The following is a 23,315-nucleotide window of genomic DNA, read 5'->3' as shown; positions in this document are numbered from 1 at the left end:
CAGTTAACAATCCCATTGTCTCCATTCTTAGGTGGAAGTCATCCACTCCACGACCTTTTATTAGTTGTTCAATCCTCACAGAACTTAGCAGTGAAGATTACTCAGTAAGTACTAAGTACTTACTGAATGATGAATGAGAGACAAAAACTGCATTCTCATAAGCTGCTGGTTTGATCAGCTCTTAGCGACTGTTGAGCTCTTATGGTTGCAGGCAATCTTCTCTTTCAGTGTTCATAACTTGCTATGAGTCAAACCAGGCAGCCATTTAAAAGGCTGATATATGTTATTTCCTCTTTCATTTTATGACTCAAACACAGAGATATTGGAAGTATTTTTAATATATATATTTGGGATTTTAGAAAATAGGGTAGGGAGGTAATAGTTTCTCAAATTTCATCTCCTCCCATCCTGGCTGTAAACAGGACCTGACACACTGGAAAAATCTCTAGAAAAGATTTTTGAGAGATTTTTTTAATGTGCATTTTAAGAGGATGTAAAGGACATAGCCAATGGTGTGAGAAGTAAGTCCTGTCCTCAAAGATGGTTCAAAGAGGCTGAAGACAAACACATCCGGAAGAATTTTTGCAGATGTTTTCGGGAACATACCAACACTATTCCATAGATAACATGCAACTATGAAAACCCATCTTTGGGACAACAGAAACTTCAGAAAACTTAACTAGCCAAATACGGTCATTGTTGGAAAGGAGTGTTGGTTCATTGTTGAATTTTGCTTGTACATGTGCATTTTTTTTTTTTTTATAATAATTAGATGAGATATCCATAGCTTTGTGGTCTTCAAAGAAGAGCTTGTGGCTCTCAGGGTTGGTGTTCTCTAGGCAAGGCAGGAAACAAAATAATCCAAATACCATTTTTTAAAAATTTTTTGCCTTTTAAATGAGTTGGTTTAATTCAAGATGATACAGAATTCAAAGTACAATAAAGATGGAACAACAGGCTCTGGCAGGATTCTGGGCTGGATTTACTTAAAATTCACAGCTGAGGTACAAGTAAGCTCAGTGGAAACTAGAGACAGTGAGCCATTGTACTTTTTTTTTAAAAAAAACAAAAGTTTATTACAATGTAAACAGATTCCAGGACAACACGTTTTTCTAGCTATAAGTGGCAAAAGATGTCCCGGAAGTGAATCCAGATGTTTAAACAGGAGTGCAAGACGGTCGCCGTCATCTCAGGAACACGAAGAGCTGACTTTGTGCCAGGTTTCTTAACTCCACTTGTGGCCAGGGGACCTTCCCTGCGGCCTTCGCTCCTTGTCCCCCTCACCCACCTCCGTGTCCTCCTCCTCTACCTCCTTGTCCTCCTCCTCCTCCACCTCCTTGGCCTGCTTCTTGGGCTGTTTCAGGGGCTTCTTCTTGCCACCTTCGTGGTCCGACACGGCGCCTGCGGCCCCTTCCCCAAACCCTGATCCTAAGCCGGAAACGAAGCCTCCTGCCTTGTGCCTGTCGGGCAACCGCGGGCTGCTCCAAATACTAATTCTTAAAATAGATGTTTTGACTTCTGTACCATGGAAATTTGGCAACTATATAAGACAATTTTAAAGTCATCAATGCTGTTCCTTTATGGCAAACTTTGTTTATCAGAAGACATTTGATATTAGAGCTACCCTTAGTCAAAAGCCTGTCGTTAAATTGGACCAATTAAATGTAGTACATCATCAGAAACAAACATTGCTACAAGAATTAATGATAATGAGAAAACAGTTTGAAGTCTCAGAATACTTTCTCCATTGGGAAAATTTTTGTAATTTATATTTTAGGAAAAGAATCAGTTCTCTAAGCATCAAGGAGACACAGAGTCACAGGTTTCTATGTCCCTCTGCCATCACTCCAATTGTAAAATACTGCTCCAGTCAGGCATAGTGGCTCACCCCTGTGATCCTGTGTGCTGACAGATCACCTTGAGTTAGAGGCCAATCTAAACTACATAATGTGTTCTAGGCCAGCCTGAGCTATAGAGTGAAAGCCTGTCTCAAAAATCAAAGCAAAACCAAAAAATTAATCTGTCCTAGAAAGAGGTGAGAAGTTCATCATTTGACTCGAGCATCCATCTATTGATATCATTCTGGGCCAAAGGCCTGAGTATACACCTCAAAACATCCCTGCACACACATGTATACATAAACATATATACATCCCTGCATACACATATATGTATGTACACACACACACACACACACATACACACACACACACACACATATTCACACATATTCTGGGCACCCGATAACCTGGTAACCTGGTTGCTACATAGAGCAAGTCTGTACCTGAAACATCACAGTAAACAGTCTGCTGGTAGAGCTTGGCTTCTAGAGGGTTAAAGTACACAGTGATTTCAATTGATGAGTTGGGCCAGACATCACCTTCCTGAAAAACATGACACAAGAAAGAAGGTATTGCTTTTAATTCCATGAATTTTTCATATATTTAAGAAATACGTGACATCTGGATATGGATTTGTGTCTGTCCATTTCACATATGGATAGTGAAATGTCACCACAATCAAGCAAGTCATCATGTTCGTTTCCTTTGTGTGCAAGGAGAGTCCTCCAGATCTACTCACCATTATTTTCAATATATGGTTCATTATTAACCATGGTGTACAATTGGCCTCCAGGACTTACTCATAACTGCAAATTCATACTCTGACCAACAGCTCTGCATCTGCCCCACTTTCTTGTCCCTGGTTCCCATCATTCCTACTCTCTGATCCCATGACTTCTGTTTTTCCATAGCTCACATATCAGTGGGAACATGTGCATGGTTATTTGTCTCTCTGGGTCTGGCTTAATTCACTTAACGGCTTCTAGGTCCATCCACATTATTGCAAATGTCAGGGACTCCTTTTTGGAAAAAATCGTTTTTGCATTTCGTGTGTGTGTGTGTGTGTGTGTGTGTGTGTATGTATGTGTGTGCATATGAAGGTCAGACGACAACCTGTGGGAGGTGGTTCTCTCCTTCTACCACGTGGGTTCCAGGGATCAAACTCAGATCATCAGGCTTAGCACCAAGTGCCTTTATCCATCTTGCTGGTAAAATGAGAGCTCCTTTTATGACTGAATAATATTCCATTATATGTATAGGTTACATTTCTCCATTCATCTGCCCATGGATACTTAATTCCAGAGCTTGGCTACTTGAGTCATGCTGCAGAGAACATGGATGTGAACATGTTCACAACTAATTTCATTTCCTTTGGGTACCTACCCAGAAGAAGGATTCTGAGTCACACAGAAGTTCTATCTTTAATTTCTTGAGGAATCTTTATACTGTTTTCTCTAATGATGATACCAATTTACATTCTTACTAATAGCATACAAAGGTTGAAATCCTGGAAATCTGAAGGAAACATTTTTAAATAACAAATCTAAGAAAGATTATTTTACTAAGCAGATAGACTTACGCTGCTTGTTAACTTAAAATACAACTTCAGTGAGATTCTGAATATATAATGGGTTATTGAGGAAACTGGGGTAGATAGGGTTATTCCTCTTCCTCTCCTCTTTCCTCCTCCCTCTCTCACCCTCCTCCTCCCCTGTCTCCCCCTCCTCTGGAAACAGTCATGCCATATACTTCAGGTTGACCTCAAACTACAATATTCATATCTCCATCCCCCCAGTGCTGGGATTACAAGTATATGCCACCATGATCAGTGGGATAGGGCATCTTTATTGATTATTTTTATTTTTATGTGTATGAGTGTTTTGCCTGCATGTATGGGGCTGGAGAAATGGCTCAGTGGTTAAAAGCACTGGCTGCTCTTATAGAGGATCTGGGTTCAGTCCCCAGCACCATGTAATGGATAACAGTCATCTATGTGACTCCAGTTTGAGAAGATCTGACACCCTCTTCTGACCTCCATGGGCATTGCACAACATGGGATAGGGCAATCTTAAGATAAACGTATTCAGTGAGCATCTGCTGTCTGTCCCATGTTTACCTAGTCCCAGGACTTCAGAGAAGGACAAAGAGTTGGCCAAGGCTACAGGGAGCTTAGCCCTTAGCAGGATGGTTGACAAGAATGTACACAACGAGAGCTGTCCTATAAAAATAAAGACCACAGAGACCACAGAGAAAGAAGCACCTGACTTCCTTGGCAGAGGCACCATCTTCCTACCTTTTAGGTGACAGTAAAAAGAGACCCCTTTAGTCTATGAAACCCTAGCAGTGACCAGAGGGAAGACAGCAGCCAGATCAGAATGCTTCTGACCCAGTGGGCCACTTCTCACTGTAATTCAAACTATCCAAAAGCCATACTAAGGAAATCAAGTTTTGCTACTGTGATAGAATAAGCCATCTACCAGAGTTGACTTACTAGGTATAATTTGATTTAAAAGAGTGTACTAATCATATAATCTGGGGTCTCTTCACTAATTTCTCAAGCTTCAAAAGGTGTTAATTGCACATGCTTCCAAAGGTTCCCTGAGGTCTGACAAACTGCGTGGCCAAATGGTTTATCCCATGCTTGGTGTACAGTAAGGCTTCATAAGTATGTTTTGACTGTCATCTGTGTCGCTTCCGTGCTACTCAAACTAAGCTGAGAAGTTGAAGGGGGGAGGAATATGGACTTTTATTCCTAAAGTTTCTGTAAACAGAGTTAAATGAGCATAGATACCAAACACATTAGAAATTGATACACAGTCTCACAAGCTCGGTAGAAAACCAAGGCAAGACGACCTGATAAATAATTAGGCAACAGTTACAGACAGTCCCCAAAGCATACTTGATCTAGTCTGGCTAGGAAGGAAAACACTTCTGGAATAAAGAATGGATAGGAGAATGAAATGGCTTAGAAGGCAGACATCACGGTCTAAGCAGAGGTGTGGTCCTGGATCCAACCCCCAGTACTGGAAGAAAAGACAACAGGAGCGGGGACCAGAAAACTGGAGGCATCTTTAATTTATTTACAAGAGCAACTGATCTGACCAATACCCTTCTCAGGCAGTGTCCCTCCTGAATTTACAGTGAGGGGAGGACACCAAGGGTCCAAGCAGCAGCAGTGAGGTCTGCGACGATCACAAAGGTCCTGGTGGCTCTGTTTCCCCAGATCAGCCTAAGAGAAGGAAGGCTCTGTAAGGACAGACACTTGTTCCTGCACCTCCAGGACCATGGCCGGAGACAGCTTTAGTAGGTGCTAATACCCATTGAGTGAGCTGTCTCTCCTCAGTCTTGTGTAGTTATTATCAGATGCCAATTCATTTCTGCAACCTCTTTCTGCCCTTTTCTTTGCATCTGGAACCCTCAAAGTCATCCAATTTTAGAGTTCAGAGTGAGCTTTGAGATCATGTGGAGAAGAGAGAAGTCCAAAGTACTTTCATGTACTTAGACCTTTTCTGTGGTGCTTTGTAAGACCTTGAAGTAAATTACCTGTTCCCTCCTGATAAATGGTAAGCATCTGGCTCCTTTTGACTGGTGGAGTCTTAGTAAGATGATAGAGTATTAGTGGTTAAAGGGCACAGAAGCCAAGCAGATGAGCCTCATCCATACAGCTGTGTCTTCAGCCAACCCATGGTGTGCCAGCATGTATTCTACCTAAGAATGATTGGCAATTTAGGACCCTAATCCACGTGACAGATGGGAAGATGGTGTGTTTAGACTCTGCTCTAATAAAACATAGGATAGATGCAGCTAACCTGCTCTAACACAAACTGACCAGAGCACCAGGGATCATTTTGGATCAGAGAGGAAAGTCTTACCACAGTGGCAAGTAGTCCCCCAAAGGATAACCTGGAAATCAGATCAGCTCAAAACACGTGATCAAGTCAAGGGTCTTACGGTTTTGGATGGTATTTCAGTTGTTTTTTTGTTGCTGTGATGAAATACCATGGCCACAGCAACTTGTAGGGGAAAGGGCTTATTTCATCTTACAAGTTAAAGGTATCATGAGGGAAGCCAGGGCAGGGAAAGGTGGAACCTGGAGGCAGAAATTGAGGCAGAAATCATGGAGGAATGCTGCTTACTGGCTTGCTTCCCCTGGGTTGCCCAGTTACCTTTCTATACCCTAGGCCCACCTGCCCAGGGATGGCACCACCCACAGTGGACTGGGTCCTCCTACATCAATTAGCAATTAATAAAATGCCCCCATAGACATGCCCATGGGCCAATCTGATGGAGACAGTTCCTTAACTGAGGTTCCCTCTTCCCAGGAATGGCTAGGTTTGTGGCAAGTTGACAAAAACTTGATGATTAAAGATAGGCCTGACCATTTTCCAGGTCTTATTCAAGTCACAGTGTCCAGGGTCTGTGCACAGACAAAAGGCCAGCACACGTTCTGGCCTGGAACTTGCCATCATCAAAGAAGTCTTCGCTGAAGGGTTGGAAAATGAGACACAAGAGGGAACAGTGATCAGGCCCTGACCCGAGGAGGGGAAACTGACACCCAGAGGAGCTGGGAGAGAGGATCCTCTGATTGGGGAAGGAGCCCCTGGTCAGTGAGGGAAGGCCAGTATAAGTCTGAGTTTGAGTAAGTGCTGCTGATGCCTGTACTTTCTTATCCGGAATTGCAGCTGGTTTATGGTGCCTGCAACATCCACTAGTAACTTACAACTTTTTCCTGAGCCTGGGAGATAATTCAAGGACAAGTGTTATTCTACAGTCCTCTCCTGGGTCAGAGCAGGTAATGCGTACCAATGGGGCTGTGTATCTGCCAAAACAGGAGCCTGGTCATTTCAGTTTCCCCTCTCAGAGGGACGCCCATGGTGTGAGGTCATTTGCTGCCTCTACTTTTCAGTTGGGATTCAAATAAAAGTGACACTTCTACATCTTTTTAGCAAAAGCTCCATTTTAAAACGTCATAGCATTTTCTGGCAAATGAAAGATCAAACCTCAGAAACAGGCATCAGAGTAAAATGACCCCACTTTTACTTCTATGGCTTTGAAACATTTCTATTACCAGCCCTGCTGAAATTAACTTCTGCGTCGTTTATACTTCTGAATTTATTTTTCTTTATTGCTTGGTTCTGACATTTCAGAAAATCAAAACATTCAGAAATTTCCCTTCTGGCTCCAGCATCAACATTTTCTCCCCAGTCCCCGAAACCTACCTCATCACTTGGATCTCTGCTGTTCTGTTTTTTTTTTTTTCCCTTCACTGCCCATTTTCCAACTTCCATATAATGAATTTCTGAATAGCTCTGTTTCACTTATCAATCAAGTGACCTACTAGAAGGAATCAACTTTGAATTTTTAGGTCCAAACCCAGTTTCAATATGGATATTTCTTGTCCAAATACTAAATATCTCTGGGCTTGGAACTTCATAGTCCTTTCTGGATAACAATGAACCAAGTGACTTCATAGTCACTGCTGAAACTTTCTGACTTCTGTCTATAAGCATGCTCCACTGGTTTGTGACAGATGACAAACACAGTAAGAAAGATGCCCTTGTAAAGAGACTGACTTTTAAGAACTTGGACTGGGAATGATTAAGGAACTCTACAAAAGACCTCCCTCAAGCTGAGTGTGTGGAGCAGGTCTTTAATCGCAGTACTTGGGAAGCAGAAGTAGGTGGATCTCTGTGAGATCAAGGCCAGCGTGGTCTACATAGCAAGTTCTAGGCTAGTTGGGGCTACAGGGAGACCTTTTCTCACAAAACAAAACAAAACTTGGAAAATCCTTCAAGGAAAAAGTAAACTAAAAAGAATTTACCTTTCCTCCTTCTCTCTCTCCCTCTTTCTTTCTCTCCCCTCTTTATTTTCTTCCTTGAAGGATTATTTCTTAAAAATCTTGCCAAGTTGAAACTTAGAGTACAGGAACAGAGTTACATATGTATTTAATTTACTTGATTGATCTAGAAACCAACATGACTCAAAGTTTCCAATAAGACTCAACTCCTACTGTCTCCAATAAAATAATTGCATTTCAATCCCCCAGCTACATTTATCAGAGTGACTCAAATGTTAAGCTTTGTAATCAATCTCTAATTTGAAAAGAGACAGGTGTGTCTAACTCAGAATCACAATTTTGCAAGAGTTTCCTGAGACCTCATGCTCTTACGCCTGTGTATATGGTGCTTGTATACAAAACCTAGTTTGATCTTGACAATTTTGCAAAGTAGTATCAGTCCCATTTTAAGAATAAGAAAATGAACTTGGGAGGGAGGTCGGATGGGTGGGGGGAGTAGAGATGATTGGATCCTGGGGGGCTAGGGAAGCCAGAGGGAAATGTGTTGTCTCCAAAACCCCCTGAGAAATGCACATATGGTGCCTGAACACTGGCGCATATGTATACCTTGGGGCCATATGGCAAGGAACACAGTGCCAGACAGGAGAAACCTCCCTTCAAGTGGCTGGTCAGAGTGGTTCAAGATACTCCAAATATCACACAGGGTATTGCCAGAGCTCTTGGTTTTCTCCCAGAACTGGAAGATAAGACCCTACTTCTGAAGACAGGACAGACTTCGGACACAGGACTTAGAGCAATGGAACAGGAACTGACCTGGAAGTCTTCTACCTGAAGTTTAGCTCTGATGGTTCTGGAGGATACTCTGCAAGTTGCTAAGGGAGAAAATCAATCAATGGTCCAACCCAGCCCTAAAGCTTAATAACCATAAGGACCAGCACAGCAAACTACCTCTATTGGGGCAGTGGTGGCACTGTTATCTGGGGGTAATCAGCAGCTATCTATTTGGACTTAAAGCCCTCTCAATATGAGTGAATTCATGGGTGGCACTGTAAGCACAGTCAAATACACATGGCTGGAGAGGTTATAGATCCTAGAGAAAACCCTATCTCTGTCATATCTCTAGACAAATGAAATTTCCTACCATATGCTAAATATGGAGCTTTATATTTACAGAGAAGCTAACATACACCACTCAGCAAAGAAGCTTCTTTCTGTAACAGATGGAGGCTTACTGCAGAATCCCACAACTGATCAGACATGGAGAATATACATCTGAGAGATGCTCAATCCTAGGTGACATCTACAGTGGAACTTCTACACCTACGATTCATGGAACATAGCAGAATGGGGGGTAGAAAGAAGACCAGTGCATCCTTCAGCTCTCACCATGCAGCTTCCTTACACAACAGAGTGTGATGCACACAAAAGACCACAACTGGCCAACTCTCTGTGTGTGTGTGTGTGTGCGTGTGTGTGTGTGTGCATGTGTGTGTATGTGTGTGGTATTGCCTGCATGTAGGTAAGTTCACCTGTGTCATGCAATGTCCACGGAGGTCAGAAGAGGCTGCTGGATACCCTGGGACTGGAGTTACAGACAGTTGTTAGCTGCCATGTGGGTGCTGGGATTTGAAGCCAGGTCTTCTGCAAGAACAACCAGTGTTCTTAACCTCTGAGCCATCTCTCCAGCCCCACAACTGGCCAACTTTTAAAGAGTAAGAGACTGCAGAGTGTGTGTCCTTAGATAGGACTTCTATATCAAACCTCTCACATCCATTATGGAGAGGGGGCAGAAAGACTGTAAAAGCCAGGACTGGCTCATGAACACAAGCAGAGGCTTTCAGGGCACTGGAAGCTTGCATATGTGAACTTGTGGCAATGTTGGCATTGAGCACAGGACCCACGCCAACTCAATCAGACAAGGGCCCAGAGCAGAACAAGGGAAATGGGTGGTGGGCCGGCCCTAGTCTGGGAAATACTGGAGACTGATAACTACTGGGTGAGGGAGAATAGGCCCTACCAATGATCTCTGGATAGACTGACTAGAGTCCAGTGGATGAATTTGCACTAAAGGCTATCTGGATACAAATGCTTGACTGGATAGGATTTAACATGTATGATGGAATGCATGAGGTCTGATGGGGGTGGGAATGAGGGGCATGGATGGAGGAGGGGATCTAAATTTCATTAAAAATTATATGAAATGTACAAAAGCTCAATAAAAAATTTTAAAAAAAGAATGAGAAAATGGGAGCAAAATGAAGTCAAGTGTCTTACCCAGTAGCAAGAGTCTACAGCATTTTTTCCGATCTTTGCTAACCCCACTGTAATTTTAAAAGTAGGTCAGGCCCTACTTTTCTCACTGTGTCATAAGAAAAGGACAGAAGTTTAGAATCATGACAACAGATATGCAAGCTTAGCTGATACAGCCTGCCCTGGTGCACCTGTCTGTGAACACTCTGTACCAGCTTGAATGTGCATGTGTTCAGGGTCCTCAGGAAGGTGACTCAAAGGAGGTTGTTCAACAACATGCCCTCATAAGTATGTTGTGGCTCCTGGGAGATGCACTGGTGGGGCTTTATCAGTCTGTCCTTGTTGGGTGAAGGTCAAAGCCCAGCCCATTCGGAATAAGTCAGGGGAATGATAACTTCAAATGGAGCTTTAACATGGGATTATTTCCTCCATGCTTCACCCAAGTAGAAATGCTCTTGGCTTCGTACACAACATCTGCTACTATGCCATCATTTCCCTTATAACAACTCGAAGAATTATTTAGTTCTAGCCACTCAGGAAGATGAAACAGGAAAACCACTCGGGCTCATGAGTTCGAGACAAGCCTAGGCAACATTCTAGATCCCATTTCCCAAAACAAACAAACAAGCAAGCCAGCAAACACACAAAAAGAATTTTCTTTGGATGTAGAAAAGTGCTCTCAAAGTCAAATTTCTTTTTTCTAAGATTTGATGTTTTAAAAACATATGTGTGTGTGTTTGCATATATGCGTGCAAGTACCCATGAAGGTCAGAAGAGGGTCTGATCCCCATGGATCTGGAGTTATAGGCTTTCGTGAGCCACTGGATATGGGTGCTGGGAACCAAACTTCAGTCCTCTGCAAGAGCATCAAGTACTCTTAAATGCTGAGCCATCGCTCCAGTCATGGAAGTGAAATTTCTATCAATGACTAACCATCTATCAACAATGAATACAAACCATCAGATAAGATGCTGTAACCTACTCTACTACCCACAATCAATCCAACCAATAACAGAAACGGTGGCTATCTTTAATGTCATTTGGAGCAAATACCAATGGTCCCAAGGAAAAATGGTAAAAATAAACAGAAGTCAGGGGCTGGAGAGATGGCTCAGAGGCTAACAGTGCTGGCTGCTCTTATAGAGGACCCACTCCCAGCACCCACATGGCAGCTAACAACTGCTAATAACCCTAGTTCTGGGGGATCTGACGCCATCTTTGGCCTCTGCAGGCACTGCATGCACAGGTGCACTTACATATATGCAGGCAAAACATTCATACACATAAAATAAAAATATATAAAAAACAAAGCAAAATAATTGGAAGTATAAAAGACAACAGGTAAACTATCATTATCACCAAGAGAAAAGGCCAGATTGACACAAAGCATGCAAAGCCTGTTCTGCTTCATTCTTTCAGCTGGGACAAGATACTGTGAGTCTAGAAAACTAATGCTTTTCAAAATAATGACCAGAAAAGTTTCTAAGAGAGGGCTCTAAGAGTTGTCCATCTGTCAGAGGAAGCTTCACAAAAGGTGCATTCTGTGTTGATCTCATCTCAAACCCAAACACAGAGAGAACTCTGCAGGGGCTTTGGCTAGCAGAGGTGGCCCTGTGTGATATCCATGCTTTCTTTGGGGAGAACAGAACTGTCTTTTCCATCAAGGAAGGGTGTTAATTGATTTAATGAGCCATGAGGAACCTAGATACTTCTAAGGCTCTCCAGGCCTCCTTCTACCCACACTAGTTCTTCAACATTATAGTGAAAGTTTGGGCACAATTGCCAGAAAGTAGGCCTGAGCACAAACACCGGAAAGGGGGATCCTAATGAATGGAGGCTAAAGGAGGGGAAAACTGCACTGGTGGAACTTGTCAAGGACAGTTTGTTCTCAGCAGATCTGTGCTCCTTCCTGGTGTCCATTTCCAAGGAGTCAGCTCCCATGTGTTTGCAGTGTGAGTCACACCTGATGACTGGAGCAGTAGAAAGGATCTGCAGGGGAAAAAAGCTACATCTTTCTTCTTGGTAGCCATCTGGACTTCCACCCAACCTGGTTCTGCTGAGCTCACCTGCTATGCCAAATGTGGGAAACAATAGACTAAATTTGAGCTGTGCTCTTAAAGTCTGAATTGCTGGAACAGCATGTTTCTTGAAGGCTTAAATGACTACAAAGCATAGGTTACTATTACTTGTGGTGATAAAGAAATGATCAGGTTTCTCTCCCTTTTGATGGCTCAGTTAAATGAAGCTTAAGCTTCCCTAAGGATGCTGGGTTAAGTTTGCTTTGATGGAGGAGACACTGGCCAAGAGGACCAGACATGTCTTGCCAGCTCAACATGCAAGTCAGTCAGCTAGGGGTTACTTGTGAAAGTACCTTTCAATTTCAGATTTTTCTTTTTGAGAAAAATACCAAGTGTTCAACATTCAGAAAAGTTCTGTGTCTTCCAAGTATGACCTGGACCAGCAGCACCAGAGTTCAGAGAAACAAGGCTGGCACATCTGTGCTGAGATTTCTCAGAGGATTCCTAGATGTCAGTAGACAGCAAAAGCTTAATTCTTTTCTTTCGCCCTGTGATTTTCTTTCACCTTTCAATTTTCGGAACAGTGTGTTTTGTCTTTTGAATCTCTGTCTTTCAAGGTACCCAAGAGACCCAAGAAAAGGAAATAACAGAATGAGATTGCAAGGATTCTTTCCAGCCACAGTCCACCCTAGCACAATAGAATATTTTCTTTCTGAAAAGTAGTCAATTCCACATGCTTTTCTGGAAGGTACAAAACACGCATAATAGACTCAATTTTGCAGGTCCTTTCCAGAGGTGTGGTGGTGGAAAATCCCCGAAGGAAGCAGGTGGCTTGACAAACAATCAGTTTTCTGCACAACTTAGTGCCTTCCCTTGGTAAGGAAGAAATGAAAAAATTCAGGCTAATGACATTAATACATGAAGATATTATCAAAAGCACTGGCATGTGAGGAATTTGATATAATTAGTAGTTACCTATCACATGCTCTAATGACTACAAAAGAATCCTGATTACTTTTAAAGAATCAACAGATAAACAACGAAAGATTTTTTTTTAAAGAGTTCCTTTTAGTCTTCTGTGGTTATCCCTTAGTGCCCTCCTTTACCCACCAATGAACATATCACACATCTAGGTCTTTCAAATGACAAACTCCCACCTTTGTGTCAGGAGAGCAGCTGCCACCTTCCCTTATGTCTAGAACACATAGAAGTAGGGGACATAAGCAGGCCCAGGGCTCTGTGGCCATATAATAGGATCCAAGATACCCAAGTCTAACTCTTCAAGGTTCAAGTGACATACCCGATAGCCCTGTTCATAGATGAGTTCCATGATGAATGGCAAGAAGAAAGTTTGCTAGGCCATGGGGCCAAGTGGTGAGCGAGAGGTGGAACAGAATAAGAACTTGCTGGTATAGAGTCAAGCAAGATTCATATGATAATGTCAATAAATGTGATTTAAATTCAAACCCATCACTAAGTGTGGGCAGTTTAGGGACAGGATTGATTTCTTGATCTTGAATCTCCTTGCTCTAAATTAGAAGAGCCTCTAAAATCAGGGTGATGTTCCCATAAAATACTCAATATGCAGGTACACAGCCAATATGCAGGGCGGACTAGCCTTCTGTTCTAGCTGATGCATTTGGAGAGTGAAGCAGTATAGACACAGGACTGGGAAAAGAAGCCTGTATTTCTTGTTTCTACCCAGACCCAAGGCAAGAAGGCTTTGTTGCTGCTAGTTGCCTACTTTTTATTTTTGTCTCTCTTTTCAGTTTACCTCACTTAAAGATGATGCCCTTCCTCCGTGGATAGAGGCAGAATGGCCAGCCCATCAGAAGCCAAGATGATCTCTATGTTTCTTTTATGATCTTTTATTTCTTTGAGTAGGATATGATGATGAAGATTGACTATTAGATAGCTCGATAACACTGCTTGCTTCTAACCTCTGCACAACTGCAAAAGCAACGCAGAGCCAGAAGCCGATTAAATAGGATCACACTGTAGGAAAAAGGCTAATCGCCAATGCAGAGCTAAGCAGTCAGAAATTAAGTAGAAGCCATTTGGTATGAGGCCTGACGGGTGAGCAGGATTCAGAAGAGAACTCCGGGTGACAAGGGTACAGAGCCAGCCATTGTGGGTGTGGAAGGAGCTCTCATGAGGCATGTTCTTTTGTTGTTTTGTTGTGTTTTGTTTTTAGCAAAATATCATTTTATTAGCTTCATTTTTATTGAAGACTTCATTGACTCTGTACAGTGTACAAACTCCTAGGTTACTTTTTTTAACTTTTAAAAAAATTTATTGAGAATTTCATACATGCATATAAGGTGCTTTGATCATGTCTACGCCCACTCCCTCCCCTCCAAGTCCTCCCATATCTCCCCATCATTTTTTCCTAAACAACTTTGTGTACTCTTTTGTTTTTTTTTTAATGCAGCTTTTTCTTACTCTAACATTCCCTACTCTTAAATCTTTTAGGGATTAGAGTTCCCAAATACTTTTGACATCTTTGGCCTTTGGAACAGAGTTTGTTGCTAAAATGCCCAAGGACATTTTGATTTTTAGCTAAGAAACTGGCTACTTTTCTTTGGGGTCTTTTTACCCTAACTGCCTAGTCAATTCCTACCTCCTATTCTTATCACACCATCCCCTGAAGAGGTTACCCAAATTGCCAATAGGGAATCAGGATGCAGACCACTGTGGCTTCTTCCATGTTGAACAGGGACGCAAGGTGAAGCAACTGGGGTACCCCTTCAGTGGGTCTATCTAAAAGACTCCCAAATTGCATAACTCTTAACTGTAGGGAGAAAAGAAAGTCCTTGACTGGTGCCTAGGAGATGTGAAGGAGAAGTAAAGGCAAGAGTAGTTAGCATTACAAGTTCTAGACAGAGAACCAGAAAAAAGTCAAAACAGGGAAAATTTCAAATGTTCATATCAGAGTCCATTGGGATTTCTTGACGAGAGCCTCCAAAAGCATCCCTCCATTGGGTTCCTCCTCATTTTTATTTTGTCTGCCAAGGATGGACTTGAGAGTGATGGACTCAGGATTTGTTTTCAGGCATGTTGATAGCTGTTGGAGTGGCTAGAATCAGTGTCAGTTCCCTCACAAAGATATGGGGAGAAAACAAATTTAGACTAGGCATGTTCTGTTGTATCTGTGAAGTTCCAGCATCTTCTGTCTTCCTCTCTCAAGGTGGGTGCATGCAGATGCTCTTGTCTCCTTTAAACTTGTCCTTTTTTCCCCTCTGCTCTAAGAATTTTCATCTGTTTTTCTTGGTTTCAGTGAAAACCTCTTTAGCATTCCTCAGAAATCTTGCCTCTGGTCCTGAATTCCCTGGGTTCCTTCCAGCATCAATTTTAAGCCTACATTTCCAAAGCTTTCAGGACATTTGTAAAGATCTCAGATTTAACTCGTTCAGAGATTTAACAACTCAATAGCATCAACTTATTGGCAGTTCATTCATCCATCCACCGGGCCAGGTGTTGGGCACAGATGAGGATAAGGCATTCCTTGGTTTAGGCACTCAGAGTACGGGCCCAGGTTAAAGACTTAGAATCTTTGAGTCTAAAAAGATGTGTGAGCTATTCCCAGTACTCACAGTTCATCTGTATCATGAAGCTGCAGCTAAGGGACATTAGATGGCTTGTTTAAGGTCACATTTGCTACTAGCAGAGCAAAGACTTAGACCAGAAGTCTTAACTTGCTAATTTCTATTTAAGATGTCATAATTTCCCCAGTACTTCCAGTGAGATCTAAGATCCTCACAGTTTCTTAATATCAATGCCTAATCAAAAAGCACAGCGTGTTCATTTGAACATATCTTACACCTGCCATTTCCTTTCCTTTCTAACCACTTGTGGACTGTTCCAGATCAGTGTCTTCCTCATGCATTGCCCTGATCTTGGCTGCAGACCTGTTCATCCTGTCCCCTGTCTTTCCTCACTGGGTCCTTCCCCTGACTGACTGTACCACCCAACTCTGTCCACCTTCCTTCAATTCAAACTATACAGGGGTACAAGGGTAACCTTTCCAACCCCACCCCAAGCACATTACACTCCTGCTCTGAATCCTGTAATGACTTTCAGATCCTCAGCACCACTGACCAAATTGGAATCCACAGAATTTCAGCTCCAGAAGTTGTTCTGTGGGAGGGATCTGGGCATGGGAAATGCTGGGTTCACTCTGCCACATGGACAATCACCTCTCTTGAGATGGTTTTCCCCAAATTTGTTTGACCCCCCCCAACTGCTTTTGCAAAGAACACCATGCCACAGATCCAGCATCTCTGGAAGAGTACAGTGGGAAACAAGGGACTGCAGGTTAGATGTGGCTGCCCACATTTCACCCACTCTCCTTCCTGGTGGAGGAAACTGTTCTGTCCACTGTTATTCAACCTGCTGTGAACTCAATGCCTCCTTCCCCCTTGTTTCCAAAGTTTCTCTAACTGACCATTTACCTCCCTTTCCACATAATTAAGCCTTAGCATCCCTCCAACATTCAGTTCCGATCTCTTCTCCTAGGAATCCTTCCCAAATCTGTCACCTAAGACTCCTAAAGTGTTTATTTACCTGCATCAAAAAGTCAGAATATCAATGTAAGACATGTATGTATTGAGAAACTAAAGAAATGGCAAGATTTCCCCCCTCAAATAGCTTCAAAAGCCCTCTCAATGAGAGTGAACTCATGGGTGGCACTGTAAACAGTCAAATACATATGGCTGGAGAGGTCATAGATTCTATAGAAAACCCTATCTCTGTCACATCTCTAGACAAATGAAATTTCTTACCATATGCTAAATACTGAGCCTTATATTTACAGACAAGTATACCATACACCACTTATCAAAGAAGCTTGTTTTTGCAGTGGAGGGAGGCTACTTCAGAGTTCCACAACTGGTCATACACTGAGAATATACATCTGAGAGATGCCCAATACTACGTATTGAACTTCTACACCTAGGGCTCATGGAACATAGTGGAACAGGAGTAGAGAGAAAACTAGTGCATCCCTCAGTTTTCACCAGTAACGCATCCTTATACAACAGAGCATAATGCACATCGAAGGCCACAATGACCAAGTTTCAGAGAATAAGAGACTGAAGAGTGTGTGTCCCTGGATAGGATGCCTATATTAAAAGCAGGGACCATTGCAGAAGAGGGGGTGGAAAGATTGTAGGAGCCAGGGCTGGTTCATGAACACAGGGAAGCAGAGGCTTTCAGGCCACTGGAAGTTTGTACATGTGAACTTGTGGCAGTGGTGGCATGGAGCACAGGACCCATGCTGGCTCAATTAGAGCCTAGAGTGGAATGAGGGAAATGGGCAGCTGGCCAGCCCTAGTCTAGAAACTGTTGGAGACTGATTGCTGCTGGATGAGGGAGAGTGGACCTTACTTAGAATCTCTATATGGGCTGAGACTACAGTGGATGAATTTGTACAGAAGGACATCTGGGTACAAATGCTTGACTGGATAGGACTTAGCATATATGGTAGAATGTATGAGGTCTGATGGGAGGAGTTGTATGTGCAGGTATGGATGGAGGGGGGTGGTTTAAATTTGATTAAGAACTGTTGTATGAAATATACAAAAGGTCAAAAATTTTTAAAAAGATAATGTCAAGGTAAGATTATATTATATCCACACATCAGAATTGTATTTTACAGAATGATCAGGATCTTTAAGGGTATGCATGGGGAAGTTTAACATCAATAAAGAATTTACCATGAGAATGTAAATTTGCATAACCACTATAGGCAACAACAGTGTGGACTGTCCTTAAAAAATAAAAATAGAAGTACCATATACTGAACTACGCCATGTCAAGGAAATGAAGTCAGCATGTGTTAAGAGAAGCCTGCACACCCACGTTTATTGTAGCACTAGGCACAATAACCAGGCGTGGAATCAACCTAGGTACTTATCCACAGATGAATATATAAAGAAAATATAGTATTATGCACAATGGAGTATTATTCAGACATAAAGAAGAATAAAATCATGTCACCTGTATGAAAATGGATGGAATTGGGGCTCATCATGTGAAATAAGTCAGACAATTTTCACATTTCCTCTCATATGTGGAAGGCAGGATAAACAAAAAGGTGACCTAAAGGTGACAGGAAGGACTGTTACAGAAGGTAAAGGGGACCAGAGCGGGGGGGGGTATAGTTGGCAGACTGGGTATGATAGAGTATGATGTCTGCATGTGTGGACATGTCACAGTGAGAGCCATCAATATGTACAATTCATTTGTGTTAATGACCATAAGTTTTAAAGAATCTGTCACATCTGACGCCAAGAGAGTCTGACAGAATGACGGGAGGAGGATGCCGGCAAGTTCCCACGCTCCATTTTCATTTTGCAGACATTGTCAAGCACCAGCTAATGAATACTGTAGTGAAGAAAACCTGGATCAGACATGGAAAAGACAAAGTGCTATGGATTCCTAAAGACCAAGTGGGTTGTAAATGAAGCTTACAGATTTTATTATGGCATTTTTCTATATAATATAAACAAATTCGCTTCTTTCTTTAAAAGTATCATTTTTGCATATTACTACTTGAGGAAAATGCTTTTCTTCTCACTGGCAAAAAGATGCCTGGTGATTGGGAATGCCCAGCTCAGTTCCTTGCTGGAATTCTAAAGCATATTACAGACTATGATTTAACACACACATAGCTCCATCACAGAGCTCTGGGTTAGGGGAGGAAGTACAGGAGAAGACCGGAGGTAATTCTAATGTTTCTACTTCTGGATTGGAAATGGACAGGACTTATCTGTGGCTCAGGTCTCCCACCCAAATCCCCTTGACCACCACATTTGCCATCCTAATGCCATCCACTCCAGAAAGCAACAAGAAGCAGACCAAGCAGTCATCAGCCTGGCTCTCCACCACTAGCTGGGAAGAACCTTGGACTGTGAGGACCTTGGTAGAGCTGACATTGCCTCAACCAGGCAGCTTGCTCTTCCCACTCAGCCCAGCTTAACCCCTGCTTGCCTTCTCCAGTAACCCCTTGCTGGCCCTTTGCATGCCTTTGCACAGCACTATTTTATTTTGGTCCTCATCCTGATATCATTTCTTGCTGATCTAGCCCATTCTATCTGGAGACCCTTTGTGGAATTGTGCCTTGGAGTCTTCTGACATAATAGCAGAGTCAGCCTCAACCCACATCTCCATCTTTATCTCCTACTTAATGTTTGCTGTAACTGGCCGACAGCTATTCCATGCACACCTACAATTTTGTTCTCTCGGAAAGACCCACTTCAAGACTATCTGAAGAAGCTTTCTCTAACTTCTTAGCCCATGATGATGACCTCGCCTTGCGACTGGGGTATCATTCATACCATCTCCAATGATTCACATGATAGGTAATACAATATATTACACCCAGAGGGTCCTTTTGAGGAGAAAGAACTTTAGTGGGGATTCACACCATGTGTTTGTAAGTTTAAGACTTTGTAAAATCTTAGAACATGTCAAATAATATTGAGCCTAGTGTTTGTTTCTCAAACTAATTTAGTCATGAGCAAACAGACAGAAGGGAAATGACGCACCTAAGTCAGTGATGTTTTTCACAAGTGACTTCACATTCTAAGAGGTTCTGGTGCCCATGTCTTACTCCAGATGCTTTAAATGGCAATAGTCCAACAATTAGAACTAGCCTCAGAGCTTCTCAACCCCTACTGCAGTGCCATCCTTACTTATACGACTCTACGCCTGCTAAGTGTGAGGTAATGAGCGGAAAGCTTGTAGCTCCGTGCCTATCACACAATGAAGAGAGACGCTGCTAGCAGAGCTGGGGAGATGGAGCACAGCACTTCTGTGCAAGCATGAGGACCTGAGTTCAGATCCCAGAAACCTACAACAAAAGCTGGGTATAACCACAGGTGCCTATAACCCCAGCATTGGGGAACAGAGACAGGTGAATCCTGGGGGCTTGCTGGGAAGCCAGAGTAGCTGAAACTGAACTTCAGTTCACTGAGAGATCCTGTCTCAAGGCAATAAGGTGGACAGCAATAGAGGAAGAGTTGATGATATCCTCCTCTGGACTCCACATCTTCATAGAGTGGCATGCACACACACACACAATGCCAACTGCTTTCATGCTGAGACAGTAGGGCAGAGTGGTGCTGAGTTTGCTCTGGAAATCAGTATGCTATAGCTCTCAGTACATAGGCCATAAGGTGCAGGGCCAGATCTGCTTTGGTCATTGGTACCTAGTATGGACCACACAGTCAGTAAGTATTTATACTGAGTGAAATGAGGACAAAGCCACTTCCATATGGCAGTGATGACAGTTTGGGCTATCACGGGAGCATGTGGTGGGTGAAAGCAAATAGCCTCTTACAATGTACAGGACAAAGATGCTCCAGCTGTAATGCCACTGGTGCCAAGGCTGAGAAACCCTGCTTCATAGTTGGGCTTGTTGGTGCTAAATTTCTAAATTTCTACTGGAATAAGCTGGCCTTAAGCAAGCTATGACATTTCTTTAAGTGTTCATTTCTTAATCTTTAGATTGGGACTTTAATCATATTTTATAGGTTGTTGTGGTATACACACGCACACATACACCACACATCACAGCAACAGTTGCACAGAAAGTGTGACCTATGAACATTCTTCCCATTACCGTCATCTAATGTCTCATGTCAATCATGAGGCCCTTCCCACGGAATTGACCATCAGAACTTGCTATGTCAGTCCTGGAGTGGAGACTCTCACCACAACAAGCCCTGCACTCTCATTTACTCTGACTGGATAGTCAGATTCTATTCCGGTGCTTACCAGCGGCTCAATTGTGAAAATGTTACTCAGGAAGAGCATGCTGTCTCCTTGAACCAGGTTCCTCTGATTCTCAAAGGTGCGGGAGAGAATGGAAAGACGCTCTCGGAGCGAAGGGTCCAAGATGCATTCTTCAAGAAATGTGTCAGTTTCTTGCTTTTCCTCTTTGCTCAGATAATCACAGACCCTAAGGAAAATACAGGAAATGTGAGCTTCACTTTGGGACTCCCATGAAGAACTGTGTACAGGGCTCCCTTCTAGTCCCTGATCCTAGAAATGTCCTTACATCACCCTGGGGTGGTCCCTCCTTGTCCTGGGTCTACAACACACTCCCCAGTGACCCTGCTCTCAGTTCTCAGACCTTTCAGAGGTCAAGTTTGCTGATCTCTTGTTCTTGTCGCCTCTTTCCAGAAGTCCTCCAGGGAATTCTGCCCTACCCAGGGCTCTCTGTTTGCTCCTAACCCCTTATGTATCTGGACAAATATTTCCTTTTAGGCAGTTGTGTTTTCCAGGCTTATTTTTAAATTATTTAACATCTATCCTGCCACACACACTGCAGGGATGATTTTGTTCCTGTTCAACTTGTCTCATTTTAATTATTTCTTAGCTATTAGTTATCTAGGGAATAGAATCTGAGGGCAGCAAGGGTCAGGTTTAGATACTCATTTTACGATCTATTACAAGCCCTGTGACTTTGGAATTACCCCATTTCTCTAAGCTTCAGAGCCTTGTCCCTATAAAATAGAAATGACAGGAACAGAATTCCTCCATCTGAAAGACGGAGGTTAAATGTGATCCAGGACTTGGTTCAGTTCCTGGAACAGAGCAGGTGTTCCATCAATATTGACTTTCTCCCTATGTCAACAATAAGCAATGGCTAAACTGCCAAGCTTATAAAGTGCTTAAGCTACACTTGACTATGCCTCATTTTCTCTCTTTCTAGATCTACCACGGTCATTCAGAAAATCAGCTTTTCCAAACCCTCCATTCACCACCCTCAACAGAGCTATGCTCATCTTTCACTGGGACTTTCTGAAGACTGGATTGCATCTCCCATAGGACATATGACCACATTCCCAGCACCACACTACTGTGACCCATGATGAGAGGATGTATTTAACAAGTGGGTGCCGAGTGGGAGCCTGGGACACTGAATTCCTGACCCACCCGAACCTGACTTTTTAAGTGATTTCATGTGAACTAGAGGCTCCACTTTGCCAAGGAGCTCTTTTTAATAACTTCAGTGTTAGAGCCCTTTGGCCACATAACATAAGGGAATCAAAGAAACAGATTCAGTGTGTTCTGGTTCCAAGGAAGAAAGCATTTCCCACTTCCTTTTTGCTACCAGGTGTGAGGCAGTGTCCAGGGTAACCAGCAGAGCCCTCCTGTGCCACTGGGCAGATCAGAGCAATGAAAGGCAGCTTGGAAAGAAAGGAATCCAGTTCCTTTTTATCTTGCTATTTGCCAACTTATCTGAAAGGCTTTCAAACTGTGTATCATTTGAAACAATAACCTCTACTTGCAGGAGTCAGTTCTAAAGAAACAATCATGGACATAGCTATAATGACATTCATTAAAGGGCAGGGATGGTATCACATAAAGAGATCAAATTAGATGGAAGGTGGCGAAAGTCTGGCTACATAAATGCTGGGAATTATAGACATTACAGTTGCTGTGCATTTGCCTTCTCGTTAATTGTATGATTTAGTGCTCATAGTCATTATATGAGGGGGTTATTGTGCCGATTATTATTTCTGCTTCATAGATGATGAAACTAGGGCTCAAAAAGGTTAAGAATCTTGTCTCAGGTCCCAGGTTCAGCTGAAAGATGGAGCCTGAAATTCAAACTTGCTGTTTTGCAATTCGAACCTCCCAATGTTCGGCAATAGCCTGTCCTGCCTCCCATGAGGTAATGTGTCAATGGGGTACTAAGCGGCTGTTTAAAAAGTATTAAAGAAAACTGCTTAACAGCATTTTCAAATGTGAGAAACATTCTAAAGATGAAAAGGTAGGTTATAACATATCATGAGCATCTCTCAAAATGTCCTGTAATTGTGGTGGGTCACCTGTCCTCTTGATCAGGAGGCTGTGGAGACCCCAGGCCATGAGGTAATGTGTCAATGGGGTACTAAGCGGCTGTTTAAAAAGTATTAAAGAAAACTGCTTAACAGCATTTTCAAATGTGAGAAACATTCTAAAGATGAAAAGGTAGGTTATAACATATCATGAGCATCTCTCAAAATGTCCTGTAATTGTGGTGGGTCACCTGTCCTCTTGATCAGGAGGCTGTGGAGACCCCAGGGGATGGACTTGAACCAGTGTCCAGTCTACAAACAGGAGGGTCAACACAGAGGGAATATTTCCTCCATGCTTCCAAGCGAAGCCAGCCATGGTCAAACAGGACCTTTGACTTATCTTCACATAGGCGGAACTGGTAAAAGAAAGGAGCCCAGGGCTCCTCCCAAGCCCATGTGACCCCTGAGGAACAGATCCTCAAACGGCCTTAAGAGTAAAAATAAATTGGTTTATGTGGGCCAACTGTGTGGCTTTAAGCACCCAAAAGGAAAGTATAACCAAAGATTAAAGAGGCCAATATAATTTTTTAAGAGTCCATATGTATAGCTAAAGGCTACA

The 23,315-nt window shown here is 42.7% G+C and overlaps 1 protein-coding gene across 1 annotated transcript in view; it reads right to left on the bottom strand.

Annotated features, from left to right (window-relative positions):
* Hydin (HYDIN axonemal central pair apparatus protein) overlaps positions 1-23,315 on the bottom strand; it is a 416,625-nt gene that overhangs the window by 320,459 nt on the left and 72,851 nt on the right. Inside the window, exons 8-9 of the mRNA XM_008834989.1 lie at positions 20,685-20,868; positions 2,285-2,384 (exon numbers count right to left, since the gene is read on the bottom strand). Coding sequence (XP_008833211.1) covers positions 2,285-2,384; positions 20,685-20,868 — 284 coding nt within the window. The remainder of the gene's footprint in view (positions 1-2,284; positions 2,385-20,684; positions 20,869-23,315) is intronic.

The sequence above is a fragment of the Nannospalax galili genome, unplaced genomic scaffold (genome assembly GCF_000622305.1).
Source record: "Nannospalax galili isolate Female #2095 unplaced genomic scaffold, S.galili_v1.0 scaffold56, whole genome shotgun sequence".
Classification (NCBI taxonomy): domain Eukaryota; kingdom Metazoa; phylum Chordata; class Mammalia; order Rodentia; family Spalacidae; genus Nannospalax; species Nannospalax galili.
Note: the sequence above shows the minus strand (reverse complement) of the source record. Positions and strands in the feature narration are given on the sequence as shown.